This window comes from Vombatus ursinus, unplaced genomic scaffold (assembly GCF_900497805.2).
Source record: "Vombatus ursinus unplaced genomic scaffold, bare-nosed wombat genome assembly UNPS02014807.1, whole genome shotgun sequence".
NCBI classification, from domain to species: Eukaryota; Metazoa; Chordata; class Mammalia; order Diprotodontia; family Vombatidae; genus Vombatus; species Vombatus ursinus.
Genome location: NW_020954585.1, coordinates 21996772 through 22019949, shown reverse-complemented (window position 1 = coordinate 22019949; position 23178 = coordinate 21996772). Strand labels below are relative to the sequence as shown.

The window sequence follows — 23178 nt, the reverse complement described above, 5'->3', positions numbered from 1 at the left end:
GGAACTAGATTAGGAATTTTTTAAAAATTATTTTTAACCTCCATTTAAAAAAATTTTGAGTTCCAAATTCTCTCCCTCTCCCTCCCCCATCCATTGAGAAGGCAAGCAATATGATCCCAATTATACATGTGAAGTCATGAAAAATATATTTCTATATTAGCCATGTTGCAAAAATAAAGTGAAAAACACATCAGCTCTCCCTCTCTGAAGGTGGACAGCATTTTTCACTATGAAGTCTTTGGAATTATCTTATATTTATCAGAGTAGCTAAATCTTTCACAGTTGTAGAGCAGGAATTTTAACCTAGAGTCTAGAATTTTTTTTTTTTAATATCTGGGTAATATAATTGCTTTACTTCGTAATCCTGGATATTTTATTTTATACATCTAAAAACACCATTCTCTCGGGTTCCCCAGGCTTCATCAGACTACTAAAGGTGTATATGACACACAAAGGTCAACAAGTACCCCTGGACTACATGATGTCTAGGGGGGCCTTTCAGCTCAATTCTCCGAGCCCAGGACCACGCTGATAACTCTATCTCTCTCCCAAGGAAACTATTCCCTTCGCATCCCGGTTGTGTTCGCGTCTCCAGGGCTAGAGACTCCCAGACCCCGGGAAGCCTCGAAAACCCGGACCAGAGAATCCTGCGGCGCCCGGATCGGCTCGGGCGCCCAGACTGAGCACGCGCGGCAGGCACCCTGGCGGGGCGGAAGCCCAAAGGGGGCGGGGACAGCGAGGCCGGGGTGCGGGGGGCAGAGGAAGTGTGGTGGTTTCGCTTCCGGTTTTGCTAGGAATTCTCCGTTTCCCCAGCTGAGACTCTCCGTAGCTGAAAAAATGAACCGATTCTTCGGCAAAGCGAAGCCCAAGGCGCCGCCACCCAGCCTGACCGACTGCATCGGCACGGTGAGCTGGCGCCGTCCCTGACCGAGTGGGACTCCGAACCCCCGCTGCTTTTTCCCACCTGCCGGGGACCCCGGCCCGGCCCCCTTCCCCTGGGATGCCGGGGGCGAATGTGCCCGAGAACCCGAGGGGTCGGGCAGCGGGGAGGGGGAGAGGCGAGAGGGGCAGGGTTGCCCCTCTTTCGCCAGCCCCATCCGGGGACCCCGGAAGCGAATCTGCCCAAGCAGAGAGGGCGGGGGCGCGACAGAGAGGAGGGAAGGGGCGGGGGGGTTTTACCCCCGGGCACGGGCTTGATGGTGGGGACCAGAGAGGGGGAGGGGCGGGGGATGGAGAGAAAGAAAAGAACCTGGGGAGTTGGTGGAGATGCCATCCCACACCCCCTCCTCCAGGGCCACTTCTTCCCTTTCTTACGGGAGAGGGTCGAGGGGGAGGGCTCCAAGATGTCCCCCAGCCCCTGAGGGATCAGGGACCCGGCTTCATTCCGTCCAGAATCTAGAGCCATCCGTGTAGAATCTGGTGACAGTGACAGCTGACAGGAATACACGTCTAGGTGTGTGGAGCTTAAAGGCTTGCCAGATGATTCACGCATGTTTTCTCATTTGGTCCTCACCAGGACCCTGGGAGGTAGGTGTTATTATCCTCTTGTTGCAGTTGAGGACAACTGAGGTAGACAAGAGGTTGAGTGACTTGCCCCAAGGGTAACAATAAATTATCTGGTGGTAGTAGACCCAGGTTTTCTTGACATCAAGGCCAGCCCGCTGCCTGTGGTCATCGTGATTCCATGCTGCTTCTATGTTGTAAGCTTTGTGAGGGCAAGAACTGTGTCTGTTTTCATAATTGGATATCAGGGTCTAAATCAGAGGTGGCAAGCATGAATGTGGCCCATAACACAATTAAAATGTAATTAGGAAATATTTAACAAAATAAAATACAATAAAATAGATGTTATAAATAAGATAACAACATAAATAAAATAAAACATAGATGATATGGAGGAAACCTGAGACAGATGGGAGGTTAAGTGACTTGCCCCAAGGGTTACATGGCAAAGAAAGTGTCTAAGGCCTTATTTGAACTGGTCTTGCCGACTCTAAGTTGGGAACTGGCTTTCTAGCTGTCAGATCTAGTTTAGAGCAAGTGTAGAGCAAGAATTCTTAACCTAGGGTCCTTGGATCCCCCTTCAATAAACATTTGTTAGTTAATAAACATTTATTAAACGCCTGCTATGTGCTAGGCACTGTGCTAAACGCTGGGGATACAAATACAGAAAAAAAGAAAAACAGTCCCTGTTCTCAAGGATATTACAGTATAATCATGGACCCAATATGGGGCATAGTGGAGAAATCTGAGAAATCCTAAGGTATAGCAGCCAGGTGAGAAATGAAAAGATGTCTGAGCTGAGCTATCACTTCAAATGGAAGTTTGGAGTATACAGCCCCATCCTCCAATCAGAGAGGCAGAAGGAGGTGATGAGATTGAATACAAAGGCTGGTGCTATTTCACATCTTAGATTTCACGGAATTACTGAAGGTGGATGGGGGGAAAAACACCTTTATTTTCACTTATTCTAACTGAAATTTAGCATTTCCTTCAATTATGATTCTTAAATTATTGTAAGAAAGAATCCATGGGCTTCACTAAACTTGTCAAAAATATACTTTTGTGTATGGGCAGCTAGATGGTGCAGTGGATAAAGCTCTGGCCTTGGAGTCAAGAGGACCAGAGTTCAAATATGGCCTCAGACACTTGACACTTAACTAGCTGTGTGACCTTGGGCAAGTCACTTAACCCCAGTTGCCTTAAAAAAAAAATATATATATATATATATACTTGTGTGTGCCATGACACACCAAAAACGGGTCAGAACCTTTGCATTTAATTCATCTGGATAGAATCTAGATGTCATCCCTTTTGATAAAGGAGGAAAATGATGCCCAGAGAGTGGATGTGGCTTATACTGAGTAGTAATGCCAGGATTTAAATCCAGGTGCTCTGACTTCAGATCCTGCTGGGAAACATGATGACAATTTGTTTTGTTGCTTTTGTTTAACCCACTGATTTTTTCAGTGTATGGAACTCTCCCAACCAATGCTGATCGGCAACTGTTCTACCATTTACAGCTTTAGAAAGTTGCCAGGTGTACTAAACAATCAAGTGACTTGCCCAGAGTCACAATAAATATCAGGTCAGACTTAGACACCGATCATCTTGACCCCAAGGCTAGTCCTTCACCCATGCTCATACTGTATCTCTGCAGCTACTATGTTGTAAGCTCTTTCAGGGTAAGAACTGTGTCTATTTTTCCCCCCCAAGGCAATTGGGTTCAAGTGATTTGCCCAGGGTCACACAGCTAGTAAGTGTCAAGTGTCTGGTCTGAGACCAGGTTTGAATTCAGGTCCTCCTGACTCCAGGGCCAGTGCTGTATCCACTGTGCCACCTAGCTGCCCCATATGTTTATTTTCATTATTGTATCTTGGGGCCTAATAAAGAGATATCAAATACACATGCAGCTAACACTCCTAATTAAAATATAATTAGGAAATATTTAAACAAAATAAAAAATACAGTAAAACATACATAATATTAATATGTGCTTTTCTAAGTCAATATGCAGCCCATTAGGTTTCTATTTGAGTTTGACACTACTGATCTTTTATAGTATTCTATATATACTTTTATAGATTTGTGATCCTATCAATTTGGGTGAATATTGCCTTCAGCAGATCTCAACCTATCCATATCTTATCATCCTGTAAGACTTTTGTCCAGATCTTTACATATTTCCTCCACTAGGGTAACTGAGTATTTATAAAGCCCTTCATAAATGATTGTTGTTGAAATGGGAAGAGTTAGTTAACATTGTACTCAGGAGAAAACATATCTTCACTTTCATCGTTGATAATAATTCCTCATAGTTATATATAGTATTGCACACATTTCTGTTTATCACAGGTTCATAGATTTAGCACTGTAAGGGATCTTGGAGGTCATCTAGTCTAAATCTGAAGTTTTGAGTAACAAAGTAACAAAAAAAAAATTGAACGCAGGACCCTTGACTCCAAGGGTCACTCTTTCTACTATATCTCACTACCTTAACAATAAACCTGTAAAGTATACAGGGAAGCGATTTTTATTCTTCTTACTTGCTTCCCACAAATTAGGAAATTGAGTCTTAGAAAGTTGAAGTGATTGAACTAAAGTTACCCAACCAGCGGTAACGTGGTCAGCCCTGGAACTCAGGTTTTTTGACTCTTGTTTATCATTTTTTACGATATAGTACGTTACTATTTATCATTCTGAGATGTGCAAATTGTACCACAAGGTGTTCATTGGGAACCTCCACTAAAGCCCTACTCTCTGATGCCTTTTTATAGTGTGGAGGTAACCTTGGGTTCTTGAAAATGACCAGCCAAATGTTATGTTTGGTCACTTCCTACCAAGTTGGAAAGGCTTTAGCTATGGGCCCAATACCAAAGTGAATGTCTGTTACGCCAGCATGAACCTAAGTTCGTGGCAGCCATGGGGTGATGAGATTTTTGAGCACTGCAGTTCAGGAAAACCAACTACTAAGCTTTAAAAGGTTTTCCTGAACTGAACTGAACTGCAGGCTAAACATGAGTAGAACGATAAGGGACCTTAGGCTTCACTGAGAGGCCTCCTATGGAGATCAGGGAAGTAATAGCCCCAGTGTATTCTGTTCTGGTTGGACCACATCCTTAGGAACATTACGAATGCCTCATTTCAGGAGAGGCATTGATAACCTGGAGGGTGCCTGGAGTAGGCTGAGCAGGATGTAAAGAGCCATGAGATCCTTCCACGGAAAGGCGGCCTGAGGAAGAGAAGCCCCAGAGGAGTGTGATAACTGTCTACAGGCATTTAAAGGGCTCTCAGGGAGGGGGGAGGGTGTTCAGTTTGTTGTGCTTGCCCCCGGGCTAGACTCGGAAGCCCAGCCATGGGACAGAGAGACAGATCTACTCTAGATAGCAGGGAAATTTTCCTCACTCTTAATGCTATCCAAAAGCAGAATGGGCTGCCCTGGATGGTTCCTCTCGATGGTCATCTTCCAGCAAAGACAAGAGGATCATCATTGGGGATGTTACTGGAGGGATTCTTTTCCAGGTGTGCGTTGTAGGAGGTGACCTCTGATGTCCCTTCTAATACTGAGATTCTCTGTTTCACTCTATGTCAGTGGATGAAAGAGCCATGTCAGATAAAGTCATGAATCTTTGAACTATTTATTGAGAACACTTCATTTGTATGACTTCTCCATAAAAATTAATTAAACTGGATGACCTTTTTGCAGTCCTTGAATGTCCTGATTCTAGGGTAGGGGTATAGCATCAGGGCAGTAAAGTAGCAACTTCATAATTTAAACAGATTATCTGTGGTTCCATAGATATAGGGGCCAGGGCATTGGACTGGGAAGCAAAAAGCCTGGGTATTAGTAGCAGCTCTGCTACTTACTAGTCACTGTGGCCTCAGACAAGCCACTTACCTTACAAAATAGGAATAATAAGACTGGTCTTGCCTATCTCAGAATTGTGAGGATTAAATGAGATAATGTATGTGAAAGCCCAGGGACTATACCAGTGTAAGGTGGTATTATTATCTACCACTCCCTTCAAAATGTGTATGTTTTCTCTTTCTTTTCCTCTCTTTTCATTCTTCCATCTTCTCTCCTGCCCATGTGTGCCTGCATTACATAGTTATGTATTAAATTGAAATAACTATTCTTTCTTTTCCTTCTAAAGGTTGATAGCCGGGCAGAATCAATTGACAAGAAAATTTCTAGACTTGATTCAGAGCTGGTAAAGTATAAAGATCAGATAAAAAAGATGAGAGAAGGACCTGCAAAGGTAAGATGGAACGGGCTTCGGAAGTTACTGTATTATAGAAATTTTTAAATGCTTAAGTGACTTAAATATCTTGGGAGGGGGAGCAGAACATCATAATAGGTGCTATTGAGAATTACAGTAGAAACACTGTAAGGAGGATGCAAATGAGATAAATTCAACAAACATTTATTAAATGCCTATTATGTGCAAGCAATTTTAGAGGAATTCAAAGATGAATAAGATATGGTATTTTCTGTGAAGGAGCTTGCAACCTAATAGTGCAGAAATTAGCCAAATACAAATAAATATAATGTGGAGTAAAGTTCAGAGATAAGTGAGCAGTACAAAGGAGATGTTCCTCAAGCTTCTTTCCTAGGCTCTCTTCTTCCTCTCCACACTCAAGGTCACCTCATTAGCTCCCATGGATTTAACTATCATCTCTCTGTAGCTCTCCCTTTCAGCCTTCCCATCTCAAAGTTCCAACCCAGACACCACATACCCCTTCCACTTTGCTCTCTGGAATGCCTGTTCCATAGGCAACATCCTAAACCTTTTTTTTCCCCCACTCCTTCTATCTTCTAGCTATTATTGAAACCTGGCACCCTCCTGATGACACAGACTCCCGTGGTCACCCTTTCCAGTACTGACTGCACCTTCACCTCTTGGCTCACTTGTCAAGGCAGAGGAGTGAGAATACTCTTTACTTTCAGGTTCTTATCACTGCCACTTTCTCTCCTTACCACCATTGCTCAGTAACCTCTCTTCTTTTGAGGAGGGGGAGGAGGAGATATGCTATTTATATCTACAACCCAATCAAAATTCTGGTAGTTATTGTCTGCAGACTTCCAGGTCACTCCTTTTCTTTTTCTCTTCTCCCCAACTCCCTCTGTCATACTCGGAGACTTCAACATACACATTGACTCTCCCTCAAAGACCCTAACCACTCAGTTCCTCAACCTGCTCACTTCCCATGAGCTATTCCTTCCCCCCCACCCTAGCCATACACAAAGATAGTCATATCCTTGATATTGCTATCACCCACAAATGTATCACCTCCATTTTCTGGAATTCTGAAATCCCCTTATCTGACCACAGTCTACTGGCTCTTTCACCTCTTCCTAATAAACCTTACTTTTCATCCACATTGTGATCTCCAATCCCTTGACCCCTCAGTTCTCTCCCTGGCCATCTTCCCTACAATCAATCTCCACCTGCTGGCTTCATTGACTAACTTTAAGTTCCAACTAAAATCCCATTTTCTACAGGAAGCCTTTTCCAACCCTTTTTTAATTCTAGTGCTTTTCCCTCTCTTAATTATTTCCTATGTATCCTGAATATGATTTATTTGTATATATTTGTTTGCTTGTTGTCTTCCCCCATCAGACTGTGAACTCCTTGAGGGCAGGGACTATCTTTTGTCTCTTTTTGTATCCCCAGCGCTCAACACAATGTCTGGTCTGGCACATAGTAGGCAATTTATTGACTGACATCTTAAACTCAAAATATCCAAAACGGAATTCTTTACCTTCGCTCCTAAACCCTCTCCTCTACCAAACTTCTCTTTTTTTGTTGAAGACACCACCATCCTTCTGGTATCCCACCTTTATAACCTCCATGTTATCCTTGACAGCTTACTCTTCCTCATCCTGCATATCAATAGTCAATAAACATTTATTAAGCACCTACTATATGTCAGGCACTATGCTAAGCACTGGGGATACAAATACTAAAAAAGAAAGATAGTCCCTGCCCTCAAGGAACTTTAACCATTTAATTGGGAAAGACAACACACAAAAGGAAGCTGAAAGGTAGCCAGCTTGGGACATGGTAAAGTCCCAGAATAGTACAACCAAGTGAGAAATGAAATGTCTGAGCTGACCTTTCTCCTTAAATGGAGGTTTGAAGTTCCTGGCCCCACCTTCCAGTCAGAGAGGCAGAGGGTAATGATAAGGTAGAGTACCAAGGCTGGTGAGGTCTTGCAGAATGAAAAGGTTATCCCAGTAATGAGCCTCCTGGGGCATGATGTAGAAGTCAGTCAGAGAAGTCTTAAAGGAGTAAAGCTAGGTAAGAAATGAGGAGAAATAAATATCTCATTAGTTGTCACATCTTGCCATTTCTACCTTTACAGCATTTCTCAAATCTGACCAGTTTTCTCCAGTTGTACAGCTACATAGTTCACCTTAGTTCAAGTCCTCTGCATCCTCCCAATGGGTTTCCTTCCTCAAGTCTCCAGTCTGTCTTCCCCAAGCTCTCAAAGTGATTTTCCTTAAATACAGCTCTGACCATGTGACTCTCTTATTCAGTTAAATCCTTTGACTTCCTGTTACCTCTGGGATAAAATACAATCTCTGATTCAGCTTCTATCAGACCCCAAACCTATCTTTCCAGCCTCATTGGACACTATTCCAAATCCTACACCCTTTGACCCAGCCAAAAAACAGTGTTTCTCATATGTAGCAAGTCAGTTCCCAGTATCTTTCATCACACAGGCCCAGGATCCCCTCCTTACACTGCCTCACAGACCCTTTCTTCCTTTAGAACATAGCTCAAGCACCATCTTCTGCAAGAAGTCTTTCCTTGCTCCCTCAGTCACTAGAATGCTGCTTCCCAAAGTACCTTTCTTTTAAAAAAAAACCAAAAAACTACTTTGTATATGTATTTGTGTTTATTAGCTATATTTTTATAAATATATTAATAAATTTGTTAATTTATTTTTATATATACTCACATATATACTTATATGTGCTTCATATGTTGTCTTCATAAATACTTTATATATAAAGATATGTACGTATAATTTATATGTTGTCTCCTCCATTAAAGTGTAAGCACCTTTCCAGTAGGAGTTGTTTCCTTCTTTGTCCTTATATCCCCAGTGTCTGGCACTGTACTTGGTACATAATAGGTAGGCTCTTAACAAATACTTACTGATTGATTGACCAGGGAAAAGCCCAAAAGAAAGGGGTGGTGCTGATGAGAGAAGGGACAGACAGGACAGGGTAGGGCAGGACTCAAAAGGCAGAGGGTGGGAACGATGATCTCTGACCCAGAGGTTTGACTGGAGTAAAGATGAGAACTGGGACTCTGCCCCAGTAGTGAGAGCCTTGGGCTTGCCCTCTACTAGCTTATTACCTTTCTTAAGACCTTGTAGGGTAGGTGAATTTTCACTTCCATGAACTAGTGATTTCAGGAGGTTAACAACAATCTAATGAATTGTTAGAACAGTGTGTAGGGAGGGTATGGTTTAATGGGGGCAACTTGGAATTTTGATTGGGAAGATCCAGGTACTACATTGTATACACTGGGGATGCAAAGAACGAAATAATCTCTGTTTACAATGAGCTTATATTATTTGGGAGACAATAAGTACATGTATAGGGAATATACATATATAGGGAATAAACCCAAAGATGAATTTGGTTTTGGGTCATGGATAAATAGAGATGAACACCAGTGATAGATCTGGGCTGGATTCATAGCTTTCAGCCTATGCTGCTTGAAGAATGATAGCTGAAGCCATGAATAGCCTAACTCCCCAAGAATTAAGAGTGAAGAGAGGATGGTGGAGGCTATTAGGACATAGTCTTGGTGCATCCCCAGATTTACTGTGGAGGAAGAGCTAGTGTCACCACAGTTCTGCTAGCTTTTGTAAAATTCAGTTGGGTCAGTTTTCAGCTTCTTTAAATTCAAGTGTAATTTTCTTTTTGCTTTCAGAATATGGTAAAACAGAAAGCCTTGAGAGTATTAAAGCAGAAGCGAATGTAAGTTATTGCCATAATTTCCCCAAATCAAACTTGTTTCATATAAAGAAAAATACTTTTCTTTTTTTTACGTTTTAGCTAACATTTATGAGCGTTCTCAGTTTACTGAGTATTTACATATACAATTATGTGAGGTGAGTCACTTTATTACCTTACTCGTTTTCCTCGTAAAATGAAGGGTTTGGACTAAATGATCTTCTGAGGTCACTTCTAACTCTAAACTTTGTTTCTATGACCTGTTTTTTTTTTCCCTGCAAGTACTGTAAAGTACAGAAAATTTAGTATCTCCGTAGTGTGTGCCATTGGCTACATTGTACAAATCTTTGTGAGGTTTTCACCATCCCAACTGCATATTATAGATACGAAATTCCCATTCCTTCCTTATTTTCAATGACGTCAGCATTTTAGTATATAGTTAACTTTTAATTATCTAGTTTGAATAGATAATGCAGTTTGTAAAAAAAATTCTTGGGGCAGCTAGGTGGCGCAGTGGATAGAGCACTGGTCCTGGAGTCAGGAGGACCTGAGTTCAAATCTGGCCTCAGACACTTGACACTTACTAGCTGTGTGACCTTGGGCAAGTCACTTAACCCCATTGCCTAAAAAAAAAATTCTCTTCATGTTATCAGACATCTTTTGTGCATTCACCTGCTTTTTTGTATTAGTATCAAAGAATGGAAAAGAGAAGTAAAATGCAAAAGTGGTATTGCTCCTTGTTAGCCAATTTTATGTAAAAGTTTCCAGGGTGGAATTGATAGAAATAATTAAAATAAAGATTGGGGATTATAATGTACCTCCTTTTCCCATGCTGTCCTTGTCTACCTTTAGCATAAGCAGTAAAAATAAAAATACAAGAAATTTGTTTAGATGATTGAATTTAAGTGTTTAATAGTTTGAAGTTGAAGTTCAGTGTTTTGTTTAAACTTCTATGCCGGTTGCATTCCAAAAATTCATATGTAAGTTGGTTGATTGAAATTCTGGACACATTTCTAATAGAAACAGTGCCAAAAAGAGATATCACTGGGTTCCAGGATAACCCATATGTACCTATTTAATCTGTGGCGTGGTTGAACTTCGCTGTGAAATCTGTCTATTTCTGTGAGAAAAATGTAGTCTAAGTTTCAGTTGGAAAGAGCATGAACTTATGGCAGCATAGCATAGAACAGCAGTTGTCAGAATGTAGTCTGAACACCTGTAGGACTCTCTGGAGTTCCTTTCGGGGATTTTGTGAGGACAAGACTTTTCGTAGTAACATGAGACCATAATAATAAAGACATTTTAATTTCTAATGCAGTAGATATTGATAGATATAACTTCTATACACAAAAGCTCATTGAGGTCCTCAATAATTTTTTAAAAGTGTAATGGGATCCTGAGACCAAAAAGTTTGAGAATTGCTGGCATAGAGAATAGAAGATTTAGTTCAGATCACCTCTCTGCCGCTAGTTATGTGGTCATGGGCAAGCAATTCACTTAACCCCTTTGAGACTCAGTACCCTCATCTTTTAATTGGGGATAATAATAACTGGTAATAATGAACTACCTCACAGTATGTGAGGCTCAAATGGGATAATTTTTTTGTATTTTAAGTATTATGTAATTTGAAAGCACTGTGTAAACTGTATAAATGTCTATCATTGTTATTATTATTATTATTTGTTATCCCTTTAGGCCCTTCCTCTCCCTACCCCCCAAAAGAAATTTCCCCCTTATATTATACCACAATAGGAACTCTTTTTCTTCTTCCCCTCACCCCCATGCCTCAACTGCTGCAGGGATTCTGGTGAGGGTGGGAAGGGGCATAAATTGTAGAAGATTCCCAGAGGGGCAGTGAGGTGCCAAAGTGAATGGAGCACAAGAAGACCTGAGTTCTTAAATCCAACATCACATACCTACTAGCTATGTGACCCTTAATCACTTAACCTCTCTTTGCCTCAGTTTCCTCATCTGTAAAATGGGGATTATAATAACATATACCTCCCAAGGTGGTTGTAAGAATCAAATGAGATAATAATTGTAAAGGGCCTGACATATAGTGAGCACTATATAAATGTTAGCTGTTATCATTGCTATTAATAGAGTGAGGATTGATGGATATAGGTAGGGAATTTAGCAGTTGGACGTGGGTTTCAAATACTTTCTAGGGAGGGCAGGTGCTCCATGAATGAAAGGAGTAGAGAATAAGAAAAATCCTAAAAGCAGTCACTCCCCTTGGGTATGGGAGAGGTGGTGTGAGGACTTAAGTAAGACAGGTGGGCCAGCAGCGGTCTTTGAAGGGCATCACTTTCCTCAGGCAACAACAGTTCCCGAAACAGAAGCAAAGTTTCCTTACGATCCGGAGCAGAGCAGAGAGAAGAAAGATTGACCTCTGTGATGCAGGTTGCGGTTGTGCAGACTATGGATTTGATGAATTGTGATCATCTGATGTGTCTGACAGACAGGATCCTCTGGCAGTTATGGGAATTAGGCAAAGCAGGCTGTGCTGAATCTTGGTGAATAACCAGACAACCTGGTGACTTCTCTTTCCAGCTTTGATGACACCTCCTTTTAGCAGCTCTCGTGATATTTTTTTCCTGAGTTCCACAATATTGACTTATGTTTAACATTCTCTGTTGAATGTGAATAGGTATGAACAACAACGAGACAATCTTTCACAACAGTCTTTTAATATGGAACAAGCAAATTATACTATCCAGTCATTGAAAGACACCAAAACAACGGTAATAAATAAAATCATATTTTGTAAATTTTAAGATCTATCAGAACCATCACATACTTAAAATTTTTTACCTTTCTAGGTGGATGCTATGAAATTAGGTGTAAAAGAAATGAAGAAAGCATACAAGCAAGTCAAAATTGACCAAATTGAGGTGAGATTGTGCTGTTTTCTGTCAAAATAGCTCAAACTGGTGTTAGATCTTTATATTTTTAATAAATCACTGAAGTGGGATTTTCTTTCAGAAGGGATGGGGGGATTATATTAACTCAAGTTGCTCCCAGCATTTTTCATTTAATTTAGTTTTCAACTCATTGTCTAAGGAAGCAGCCATCTGTAAAAGAACAGTGTGGGGCAGCTAGGTGGTGCAGTGAATAGAGCACCAGCCCTAGAGTCAGGAGGACTTGAGTTCAAATCTGGTCTCAGACCAGACACTTGACACTTACTAGCTGTGTGATCCTGGGCAAGTCACTTAACCCCAATTGCCTCAACAAAAAAAAAAAAAAAAAGAACAGTATGCTCCTTAACTGGAAGGGGTTGAGACTTCCTTTCTGGGACTGTAGAAATTTGTCAGTGTTTTTATTCTTTATTTATCTTTAACAGGAAGATTTTTAAAGGCAGAAAGAGTAATCTCACCCTAGACTCTGGTGCTGTATCTACAGATGGACAGCCTTGCTGTATCTTTCAGTAAAGGAAAAAGAGAATTCACTTTTTATTTTTTCTAAGTCTTACAGAAAGACTTACTTTTTTCAAAAATATCTCTTCAACTGTTACCCCCAAAACCCTCTACCATCTCCACAACACCTCTTTATATAGTTTTGTATCTTATGCATAAACATAGTTTCTGCAACACAGGTTAAAACAAGGGAAGGGTTTGTTGAAGAAATAGCCTTTGCTATACAAATACTTAAAACGGTAAAATTGAGTAGATAAAAATAAAGTAGAATGTTATATTTTCCATCTAAGTGTGTTAGATGTAACTGTGTGTTTTAAAGAAAGTGAAGCCTTTGGTCTCTCTGGTGTATTTATCTATCATCCCATGCTTTGTGTGCTGTGCCCTCTTCACCTGTTCTGTGCTCTTTCTGCCTCTCTTCTGCCTGCTAGATCACAAATGTCTGTTGTCTGTTTTCCTCCCACCAGCTTACAGATTTGTCTGCCCCTTGTATCTGCCTGCCTTGCTCCCTTTTTCCTGTATCTTCTTTCTGCTTCCCTGCTATCTTCTGCTCATCTTTTTGTTTGCCTCTATCTAAATATTTCTATGGACATGTTAATTGTGTTTCACCTGGTTTTTCTATCTTCTCTCTGTCATTCTTTCTCTCTGTTTGAATCCTACTCTCTTTGTTCTACTTTTGTGTGTATTGTTTTGAATCCCATTGTTAATTTTTGTTACTTTTCCTAAACTTCTTCATTTTTCTTAAATTTCTTTTGGTCTTCTGTTTCCTTTTCTTTTTTCTATACGTGTATAACTCATTTCTTCTCAAACCTCTAACTTTTAGTTCACATTTCTTTAGTGTATTTGTTTTTCTGTCTTGGCTTACTTATTTCCCCCCCCCTTTTTTATGTTCATTTAGGTCTTTGCCAATTCATTGTGGTTGGGGGGGGCGCTATTTTCCATATCTTCCTGTAGGTTCTTTCACGATAGAGCCTGTTGTAGTTGTTAGTACCTTTCCCAAGTGTTTGAAAGATCTCTCTAGCTTTCTTTGTATTACTTTCTTTATACAATCCTTCTCTTGTTCTTATCTTTGCCTACTTTGTTTCTCTTTGTTATTAACTGCTTCTTTTATTTCTTTCTCTTTCTATCTCTTTTACTTTGGTGTTAGCTAATTTTTTTAGTGGATTTATACTATCTTACCTCTTGAGATTGGTACTTAGAAATGCAGAAGTGTGGCTCTAGCATTTTCTCTCTTTTAACTTGGTGTATATTATTTTCTACCTTTTTTTTTTTTTTAAATTTAAAACCATCACACACATTTTGGACTAGAAGTTTTGAAATGCTTTGTATCACATCTCCAAAGGGATAAAATGGCATCAGTTTCATACTTTAGTGTTAACAAGCACCAGTGGTTGTGGGAATATATCATAAGAACTGGATAAATTAAAACAAGAAATGAGCAAAGGGTCTGTGGGTACTCTGAAATAGCCTGAAGGTTGTGTGCCACTCTTTTAGGCATGGCTTATCTTTACTACTAAAAACCTTCAGCAATTCTTGGTCTCTTGGGCAGGTTAAGAATAGACCTGAATGCAGCAGTTCTTACATGTGTGGTATTCTTTGCATACATCTAAGTTCAAGGCCAGATATAGGAAGGCTGTATTGTATAGTCTTAAAGGGAATTTCAGTTTTGTTCATTTCTGGCCTTGAATATTAGAATGCCATCAGCTCTGATATAGACGTGCAGACTACCAAATTAGGGACGATTTATTTCCTCTCATCCCTCATCACTGTACCTTTACATATATATATGTATATATGTATATATATACATATTATATATATAATTGATTTATTTATTTTTAGTTTTCAGCATTCACTTCCATATGATTTTGAGTTTTAAATTTTCTCCTCCTTCTTTTCCTTCCCCTCCCCAGGACAGTGTGCAATCTGATAGAGGCTTTACTTATACATTCAAAATATAGTTATTCTTAACCTGGGGACTGTGATAACTTTCAAGGGATCTGCGAATTTGTTCTTTTTATTATTTTGATAACTTTAGGTTTCCTTTGTAATCTTAGGTATTTTATTTTATGCCTTTAAAACATTATTTGGAAATGGGGTCCATAGCACAGAAAAGATTAATAAGTCTGACCTAATAGGAGCCTCACTTTCTGTCTTTTATCAGTGCCATCCAGGAGAGCTTCACACTTCTCCTTTGCCTGTGTAACAGGACTAATTTCCTAATGCCTCCAGTGGCCATGGGTTGCTTTTTTGGTGATTATTCAGCCCCTGCTTTTATCCATTTACTTAGATAATCAAGGTTTGCCAGTAGAGATGTTTACTTAATTTATATGTTTATCTAAGTCTCCTCTTATGTAAAGCTTGAGAGAGACTCTTAAGTTTAAAAGAAAAAATTAGCATATTTACCCACACAGTTTCTCCCATTTTAAGTAGTTCTTTGTTACTCAAAACAGGCAGGAATTATGTGAATAAAGCTCTCTGTTGCTGTTGTTTATGACATTTCCTGAACTGTTTAACCCATCTTGTAGTGTTCTCTTCCTTTTATTTTCTACCAAGAGTTTTTCTGGGCTTTGCCTCTCTCCTAATTTTCCTATTAAATTTCCTCTTCTTTGACCATTTAACTTCTCCAAACAATGTTTTAGAGTAGCTAGCTCCTCCTGCTGCTAACAACCAAAGAACCCACTGGCAGAAGAAAAACTTGATCATTTCCTCAAAATTGAAGGAGGAGGGTACAGAAAAAAAAAAGTAATATGTGACTCAGTGCTTTTTTAAAAATTCATTTAGGATATACAAGACCAATTAGAAGATATGATGGAAGATGCAAATGAAATCCAAGAGGCGCTGAGCCGAAGTTATGGAACCCCAGAAATTGATGAAGATGACTTAGAGGCAGGTGAGTAACAGAGATCCAATTGTTTATGGTCCTTTCCATTCAATGCTTGGGGCTGCCAGTTTTCCATAAGAAAAGGCAAAATTATGAGATAATTTAAGGGAAAGAGAATATGAAACAGAAGTGTCAGGAATTTTAGTTATCTTTTCCATTTAGCAGCTCTCATTAACTGAAACTCACAAGGAAGAATTAAGGAGGCAGGTGTCGCTGAGAACCCTCAAGGTGGTGTTCATACATTTTCCATTATTAGTCCTTTCTTGTCTTTTCTGGAAGGAAAGACTTTCTTTTTCCTGTCTCTTTGTTTCTTTAATTCCCTTTTCTTTAGAATCAATAAAGCAGAAAGAAAAAAAAGAAATACTATGGAAAATGGCCAAGATGACCAGCCTCAGTCAGAGGGATCCCTATATTGGACAGGGGAGTAAGACATTTGACATTCTAGCCCCCTCAAACTCCATTATTTTATCGAATGTTTTTCCTTTTTCTTTGGATTCCTTTACCATTCTACTCCACACTTCATTCTTTCTCTTAACCTATTCTCTTTTGTATTGTTTTGTCCACAACAAATGTTTTTTCTTCATAAAAGTGGTTTTTTTTTTCAAACTGTTCATTTAACTGTTCTACCAACTTCAAGAAGCTTATGACATACTTTAGAACTCCAGTTTTTAATCTTTTTTGTGCACTGGGCCCTTCGGCAGCTTGGTGAAGCCTATGAACTCCTCAGAATAGTGTTTTTAAATTCATAAAATAAGAAAACCAATTATATTGAAATGTCAAAATAATTTTTAGTTGAAATAATTTTTTAAAAAAGATAATGAACTTCAGGTTAAGAAGCCTTGCTGTAGAGAAATCGGTTATCACCCCTTTAAGTTCCAGGCCCCTCAGAAAGTCCTTACTGGTTTTCTAAGGATTAATAAGACTATTTGCAGCAGTATTTTGTCAGGTTTGGACATTGTTTTTTGTTTCTAACCACTTTCCTTTGTGCATCTATTGTCCTGTTTTCATTATGGGTTTGATCCTTGAAAATACTTGACTTACATTGAAAGCTGTTTAAAGCTGCTGCAGTATGGGCTAAAAGTTGCTCTTTAAGCACTACAACTTTTGCATGTTTCTTTAGCGTGGTATCCATTCTTAAAATACAACAAAAGAGAATAATGAAACACGTGTGTGGTACAAAATCCAGCACTTGTCTGATTGAGAGCTAATTAAAACTAGGGTGGGGATACCAGCTTAATCCAGTTTCCTTTTGGGACAGATATTATGATCCAGCCTAGTGGCAGTAAAAGCACACATGCATGATCTTTACCATCATAAAATGAAACTATATCAAAATTATTGCTTATCCCAAGTAATTCACACAGTACAATAAGTAGCAGAGCTAACTTTTAAACTAAGGTCCTGATTTCAGATCCACAAGGCACTTACTGTAAGAGATTACCAACTAGTAGAGAAAATAAGAAATATACACATGAAAAGGTAACCACAAGTGTAAAGATACCATCTAAAGTCATTTAATTAACAATGATGTTAATTGAAATAATACTATAGTGATTATTACTTGGTTCCATAGGAAACAAGTTATAAACATAAAATGTTTCCTTCGGCCAAAATACAAAATATAAAAACTTAAATTAGATCTTTACAAGGAACTGATTTTATACAGATATGTCTCATTCCTCCCAACAGCTTTTCCCTTCATTAGATTGGCAGATGAGGGTATCCTTAAGACCAGTCATGTCAAACTCAAATAGAAATGGAGGCCATTAGACCATACATAATAATCCTCATGGGCTGCAAATTAACAATTTTAAAATATAAAGTTGTCTATGTTTTGTTGTATTTTTATTTTGTTAAATATTTCCCAATTACATTTTAATCTGGTGCAGACCACGTGTCTGACACTTTTGCTCAAGACTGTACCACTCCTTCGATAATCCTTTGTATCACCGTCAGAAAAGTGAACACCATCCAATATGGATGGTTTTATCTGGTTTTCAGATTTTCTTTCCTCAGGGAACAGAAAGGATTTATGTGTCTAATTGTCAATTGTGTTATAACTGCATCAGGATGGGGCTTAGCCATAATGTATGTAACATTGTGACTGTGGGCAGGCCATTTAATCTTCATGGCCTCAGTTTCTTCATCTGTAAAATGATGGGGTAGATAAACTCTGAGGTCCAGCCAGCTGTAAAACTGTTCTTATGATCCAACATTGATTATAATTTCATAGACTTAGAGCTGCAAGGGACCTCAGTTTGACTAAGACAGTGGTTCTCAAACTTTTTGGTCTCAGGACTCCCTTTACATTCTTAGAAATTATTGAGGAACTTCTTTTCCCTCCAAGAGCTGTTGTTTATGTGGGTTATGTCCATTGATATTTACTGTATTAGAAATTAAGACATTTTAGTGTTACTATGAAAATAGTTTTGACCTTACAGACCCTTTGAAAGGGTCTCTGGGACCTGTAGGAGTCCCCAGACCACACTCTGAGAACTTCTGGTCTAAGCTAACCTCATTTCATAAGAGGAGAAAGCTAAGACCATAGTGGGCAAGTGAATTGTCCAAGATCACAGATAGTGAGTTGCAGAAGCTAGACTTGAACCCATGTCCTCTGACTCTACCAAGTCCTCTTTTCCACAGCAACATGCTGCTGGCCTCTCCCATGCTGCTTTTTTTTCTTTTTTAAATTTTTCCTACTAAGACAAGTTCAACAAATGAATTAATATATATGAACCAAAGGAATTTCTTATGCCATTTCACACTTACCAAAATGCCATTAACTTTCTTGGCATTTTGGTTGTCTAATTTCTCAAATATATTTTTCCTAGAAAATTTACTAGTTAATACAGAGTTCACTGGTTTTCTTTCAGAATTGGATGCACTTGGTGATGAGCTCTTAGCTGATGAAGACAGCTCTTACTTAGATGAAGCAGCATCTGCACCAGCAATTCCTGAAGGTGTTCCCAGTGATGCTAAAAACAAGGTAGGAAGGTTGTTTTTTGATAGGAAAATAAGGTTTTATTCTTGACACCCAGCCATGAGAATTTAAAAGGCACTTATGAAGTATCTAGGTGAGAAGAAGTGTTAATGGTCTTTATTCCTCTAAGCTCAGTTTTAATTTAATCCAGTTTTTCTGCAGTGAAATATAAATGTAGTCCAGCAGATGATGCATATAAATATAAAAGTACTGCTAGTCAGTAAATGTTGCAGTCCATGTTATCATGATCATTATATGAGATTTATAAGTTAACATAAAATAGATGTCAATTTTGACATCTATTTTTATATTTTCTCCAACTATTGATATAATTTGTTTTAAACATGATTTACTTTGCTAATTATTTCCCCAATATTGAGTTGTCTTTGATAACTGCAAATCCTTTATATAGGAACATAGACTACATACAGGCAATAAGTAGGAGAACTAGATTTGAACACAGGTCCTTCCACTATTCATTATGCTGCCTCTCATTTTGTATCAGCCATTTACACTTACTGAATAGTGAAGAGATTGCACTTAAGTATATATGAATTCCCCATTAATATGCTATTTGTGTGTGAAGCCTTTAATTTCTTACTATATATTAAAAGATTTTGTTCTTTATTGAAGGATTTCAAGATATCAGTCAGGTGGTGAGAATTAAAGAGAGGCTAGAGGGGCTAAAAGGGACCTAATATACTATGAGTTAATTGTTTTTTTTTCCCCGAGAGAGAGTCAAGAGGCATAGGAATAGTTATCGGTCTTTGAAAACAGCTCCTTCCTCCTTTTTATATAGGATAAACAGGGAGGACCAGCCCAACTCTGACTCCTAAAAGCGTGACTCTTAATGAGGGAGAGGAAGGTGTACCCTGGCTTTTTCCAGGACCTAAAGCTTTCTGTGTTCTGGCACACAAGTATAACATGTCCCTCTTCCTCCTGACCTTTCCCCTCTTCCAACATTGTGTACAAGTTGAGTTACTAGAATCTATACTCATCATTAATAGAAGTATTACAATATGTCATTGTCTACTATAGTGTGTTACTGAAGGTAGCTTCAATTTAGATGAGTTAAGTCAGAGTGATTCAAGAGACCAAGAAAGGAATATGCTTCACGAGGAAGTGAAGTGGTATATGTGTGTGTGTGTATATATACATACATAAAATATACATGTGCACATACACATACATATAGACAAATTTAAATAAGAAAATTACATTAGAAGAAAAAGACTTTATCTCTCCCCAGTTTTTTCTGTCTTTTAAACTATTATACCCTCTTTTTTCAACTATATTTCTCTTTTGTTTTCCTGCTTCCTTCTTTTTCCTCTTTTCCCTGTTCTCTGTTCTAGCCTTCTCTGTCTTCTTCTCTTTTCCTCCTGTGAATTTCTTGGTTCCTTCATTTTTCCATTTCTCTTCTCATTTCTTCAAAAGCTTTCTCTTTTGTTTCTCTGTTTACTCATAATTGGGGATTGTTTGTTTTGTGTGATGGACTTTGGGAATAAGTTTTTTGCTAATGATTGGTTATAAATTTTTTATATGTGTGATATTAAGAAATCTTTTTCACCCTGCAGGATGGTGTACTGGTGGATGAATTTGGACTGCCACAGATTCCAGCTACATAGAGCTATGTCTTTAACACTATGTTATGTATAATAAACACACATTATGAAAAACTGGGAAATATTTTGCCTTTCCAATGTCACCATAATCAATTTGCATATCCTTGTTCCTTTTCCTGAAAAAAAAGTTTAGTACACTAATTTTTTTCATTTAGAGAACTGATTCATTTAATAGGAACTTTCTTTAGATAAGATTTTAAAATTCCTTCCATCTTACAAAAGAAAAACTTGTAAAATATTGGTGGTTGTATAGGACTTCTGTTTTCATTTATTTATATTTTATTTCTGAAATTATTGAAACCAAGGATATGTGATTTCTTTAAATTCTTTAATTTCCTGATAGCTTGATAAAAAAGTGATGTATTTATAAGACCTACTTCCTTATCAAGATTATTAAACTATTTTGGACCATTCTTGTAATTCTAAAAATAGTTCAAATATATATACCATTGTGAAATCAGGCACTAATTTAAAATGTCTTTAATTGAGATGTAGGTTTTGTTGTGTCTTCATGTCAGTGAGTCATCACTATTTTCAGTATTTACATTGGCTTTCTTCCTATGCTTTTTGTCTTAAACCTGGATAAAGTTTTAATTCTAAGGTTTCCTCAGTATTATAGTTGAGTTGTAATCATTAATGAAATTACATCCTAACACTTAAATGTATTTATACTCAATAAATATTTTTCAAAAGGATATAATAACATTTCCTTCAACCTAAAGGCTCCACTAAAAACCAAAATTTGCCAATGACATTGTGTTGTGGACAGTGACGGTATGGTAGAAAATGCATTAGATTGAGTGGCAGAAGACTTGGACTCTAGGTCTGTGTTTGCCAACTGACCAGCTGGATGACTTTGGATTAGTCAGTTTATCTGGGCCTTAGTCATCTTGTCTATAACATAGTGGTAATCATAGCTCACTTGCCTGTCTTACAGTTGTTTCAAAGATTAAATGAATTAATATGGGATTGTAGGTTTTAGAACTGGAAGGAATCTTAAGAGATTTTCTAGTCTAACTCCATTATTTTACGGATGAGAAAATTGAGGCCTAGAACAGTGAAGTGAGTTGCCCAAGGTCTCACAGATAGTAAGTAGGAGAGCTGGGTTCAAACCTGAGTCCTCTAACCACAAATCTAGTGTTCTTTCCACTATACTGTGCCACTTCACATATGTGTTCAATAACATATGGACACTCTTTGTAAAGTACTATACAAACATAATGTTTTTACCACATACGTGCTCAATAAATATTTGTTGAATAAATATTGCTGGTGAGAATTGCATGTAATGTTTTATCACTGAGGTACTGGTTATGGTTTTTACTACAGGGACCTTACCTTATGGTCTGTATTATATTGCTGCATTGCTTTAATCTCATCTCTGTCGGCCCATCCCTGATGCTGAGTAACAGAACTCCTTTGCAACAAAAAGCAACATGTTAGCCTTCTAGGCCTATATTTTGGGAAAGTAACTCCAGCACAACATTTATAACTGTAACACATGTATCCTGGTTGCTTATTCTATTTTTCACTTTTTCCTGGGGTGATATTTTCTGGGCTTTCAGAGGTTAATAAGGGATGGTAAGAGTGACTTACTTCTTACTCCGCCATCTTGGCTTCTGGAAGTGGAATCCCTATTTTTCACTTTTTGAAGGTAGGCATTGTGTTCTGAAAGCCTTGAACCAGTAATGACTTTCAGACTACCCTACACATAAGCCGAGTCAAACTAAAATAGAAATTAGTTGACTCTTAATTGACTTAGAAAACCACAAATTAGCATTATCTATATTGTGTTGTATTTTTATTTGTTTTGTTATACATTTCCTAATTACATTTTAATCTGAATTGAATCTAGCAGCAAGTTTGGCACCTCTGCTTTCCATAACCCAGAGAAGCCATAGAATTAAATTCAAGATAGATATTAAGTATCTACTTACTATGTGCAGTTCACTGTCCTGGGTGATTGAAGGTGTATAAAGAAGAATGAAACTGGGGCAGCTAGGTGGCACAGTGGATAGAGTACCAGCCCTGAAGTCAGGAGGACCTGAGTTCAAATGTGGCCTCAGACCAAACACTTGACACTTACTAGCTGTGTGACCCTGGGCAAGTCACTTAACCCCAATTGCCTGAAAACAAAAACAAACAAACAAAAAAAAGAATAAAACTCCATATTCTTAGGTTATTTATATTAATAGAGGGAGCAGGCAAGTGTACAGATAATTATAATAAAAGGCCAAATATGATGTGCCATGAGGTGAGCTACAAATAAAATGCTATGGAGATTCAAAGGGAAAGATCCTATCCAGTTTGGGAGTGGGTCAAGAAAGACTTCATGAAGGAGATGGTACTTGGGTTGGGTCTTGAATACCACAAAGTAGCAGACACAGTAAGGAACAGCTCTATCAATAGAGAGGCCCAATAATTCATCAAAGAATATCAAGAGAAAGATCAGTAATAATACTAATAGTCCAAGCTTTCTCCTCAAGAGTGTACAGTTGTACATGAGTAATAAGGTAAACTAGCGAGCTCAGTGCAGAAAGCTAATTCCATCTCATTCCTGAAAGAAGGGAGTATATCAAACACTTCAAAGAAATTGTGGGCCTTTTTATCAAAAAAAGGCTACCAATAAAACATAAGTAATTACCAAATCCTGTGCCTACTTTGCCATCTTTGTAAAGTTTTTATGAATTTATATTCATATGAAAGTCATCTTTAAGGAAAATTTGAGAAGAAAATAAGCAGGCTTTTGCATATAACATTCTATAGTAGGCCATATCTTTATAGTCACAACTGACTAAAAGGTA

General features: G+C 38.4%; 1 protein-coding gene across 1 annotated transcript; it reads left to right on the top strand.

Annotated features, from left to right (window-relative positions):
- The first annotated feature begins 758 nt into the window (after positions 1–758).
- CHMP5 (charged multivesicular body protein 5) lies at positions 759–21638 on the top strand. Its single transcript, XM_027875064.1, has 8 exons — positions 759–906; positions 5655–5759; positions 9453–9499; positions 12126–12219; positions 12298–12369; positions 15673–15781; positions 18646–18758; positions 20327–21638. Exons 1-8 carry the CDS (start codon positions 838–840, stop codon positions 20375–20377), a joined length of 660 nt encoding a protein of 219 aa, XP_027730865.1. The 5' UTR covers positions 759–837; the 3' UTR covers positions 20378–21638.
- The last annotated feature ends 1540 nt before the right edge of the window (positions 21639–23178 follow it).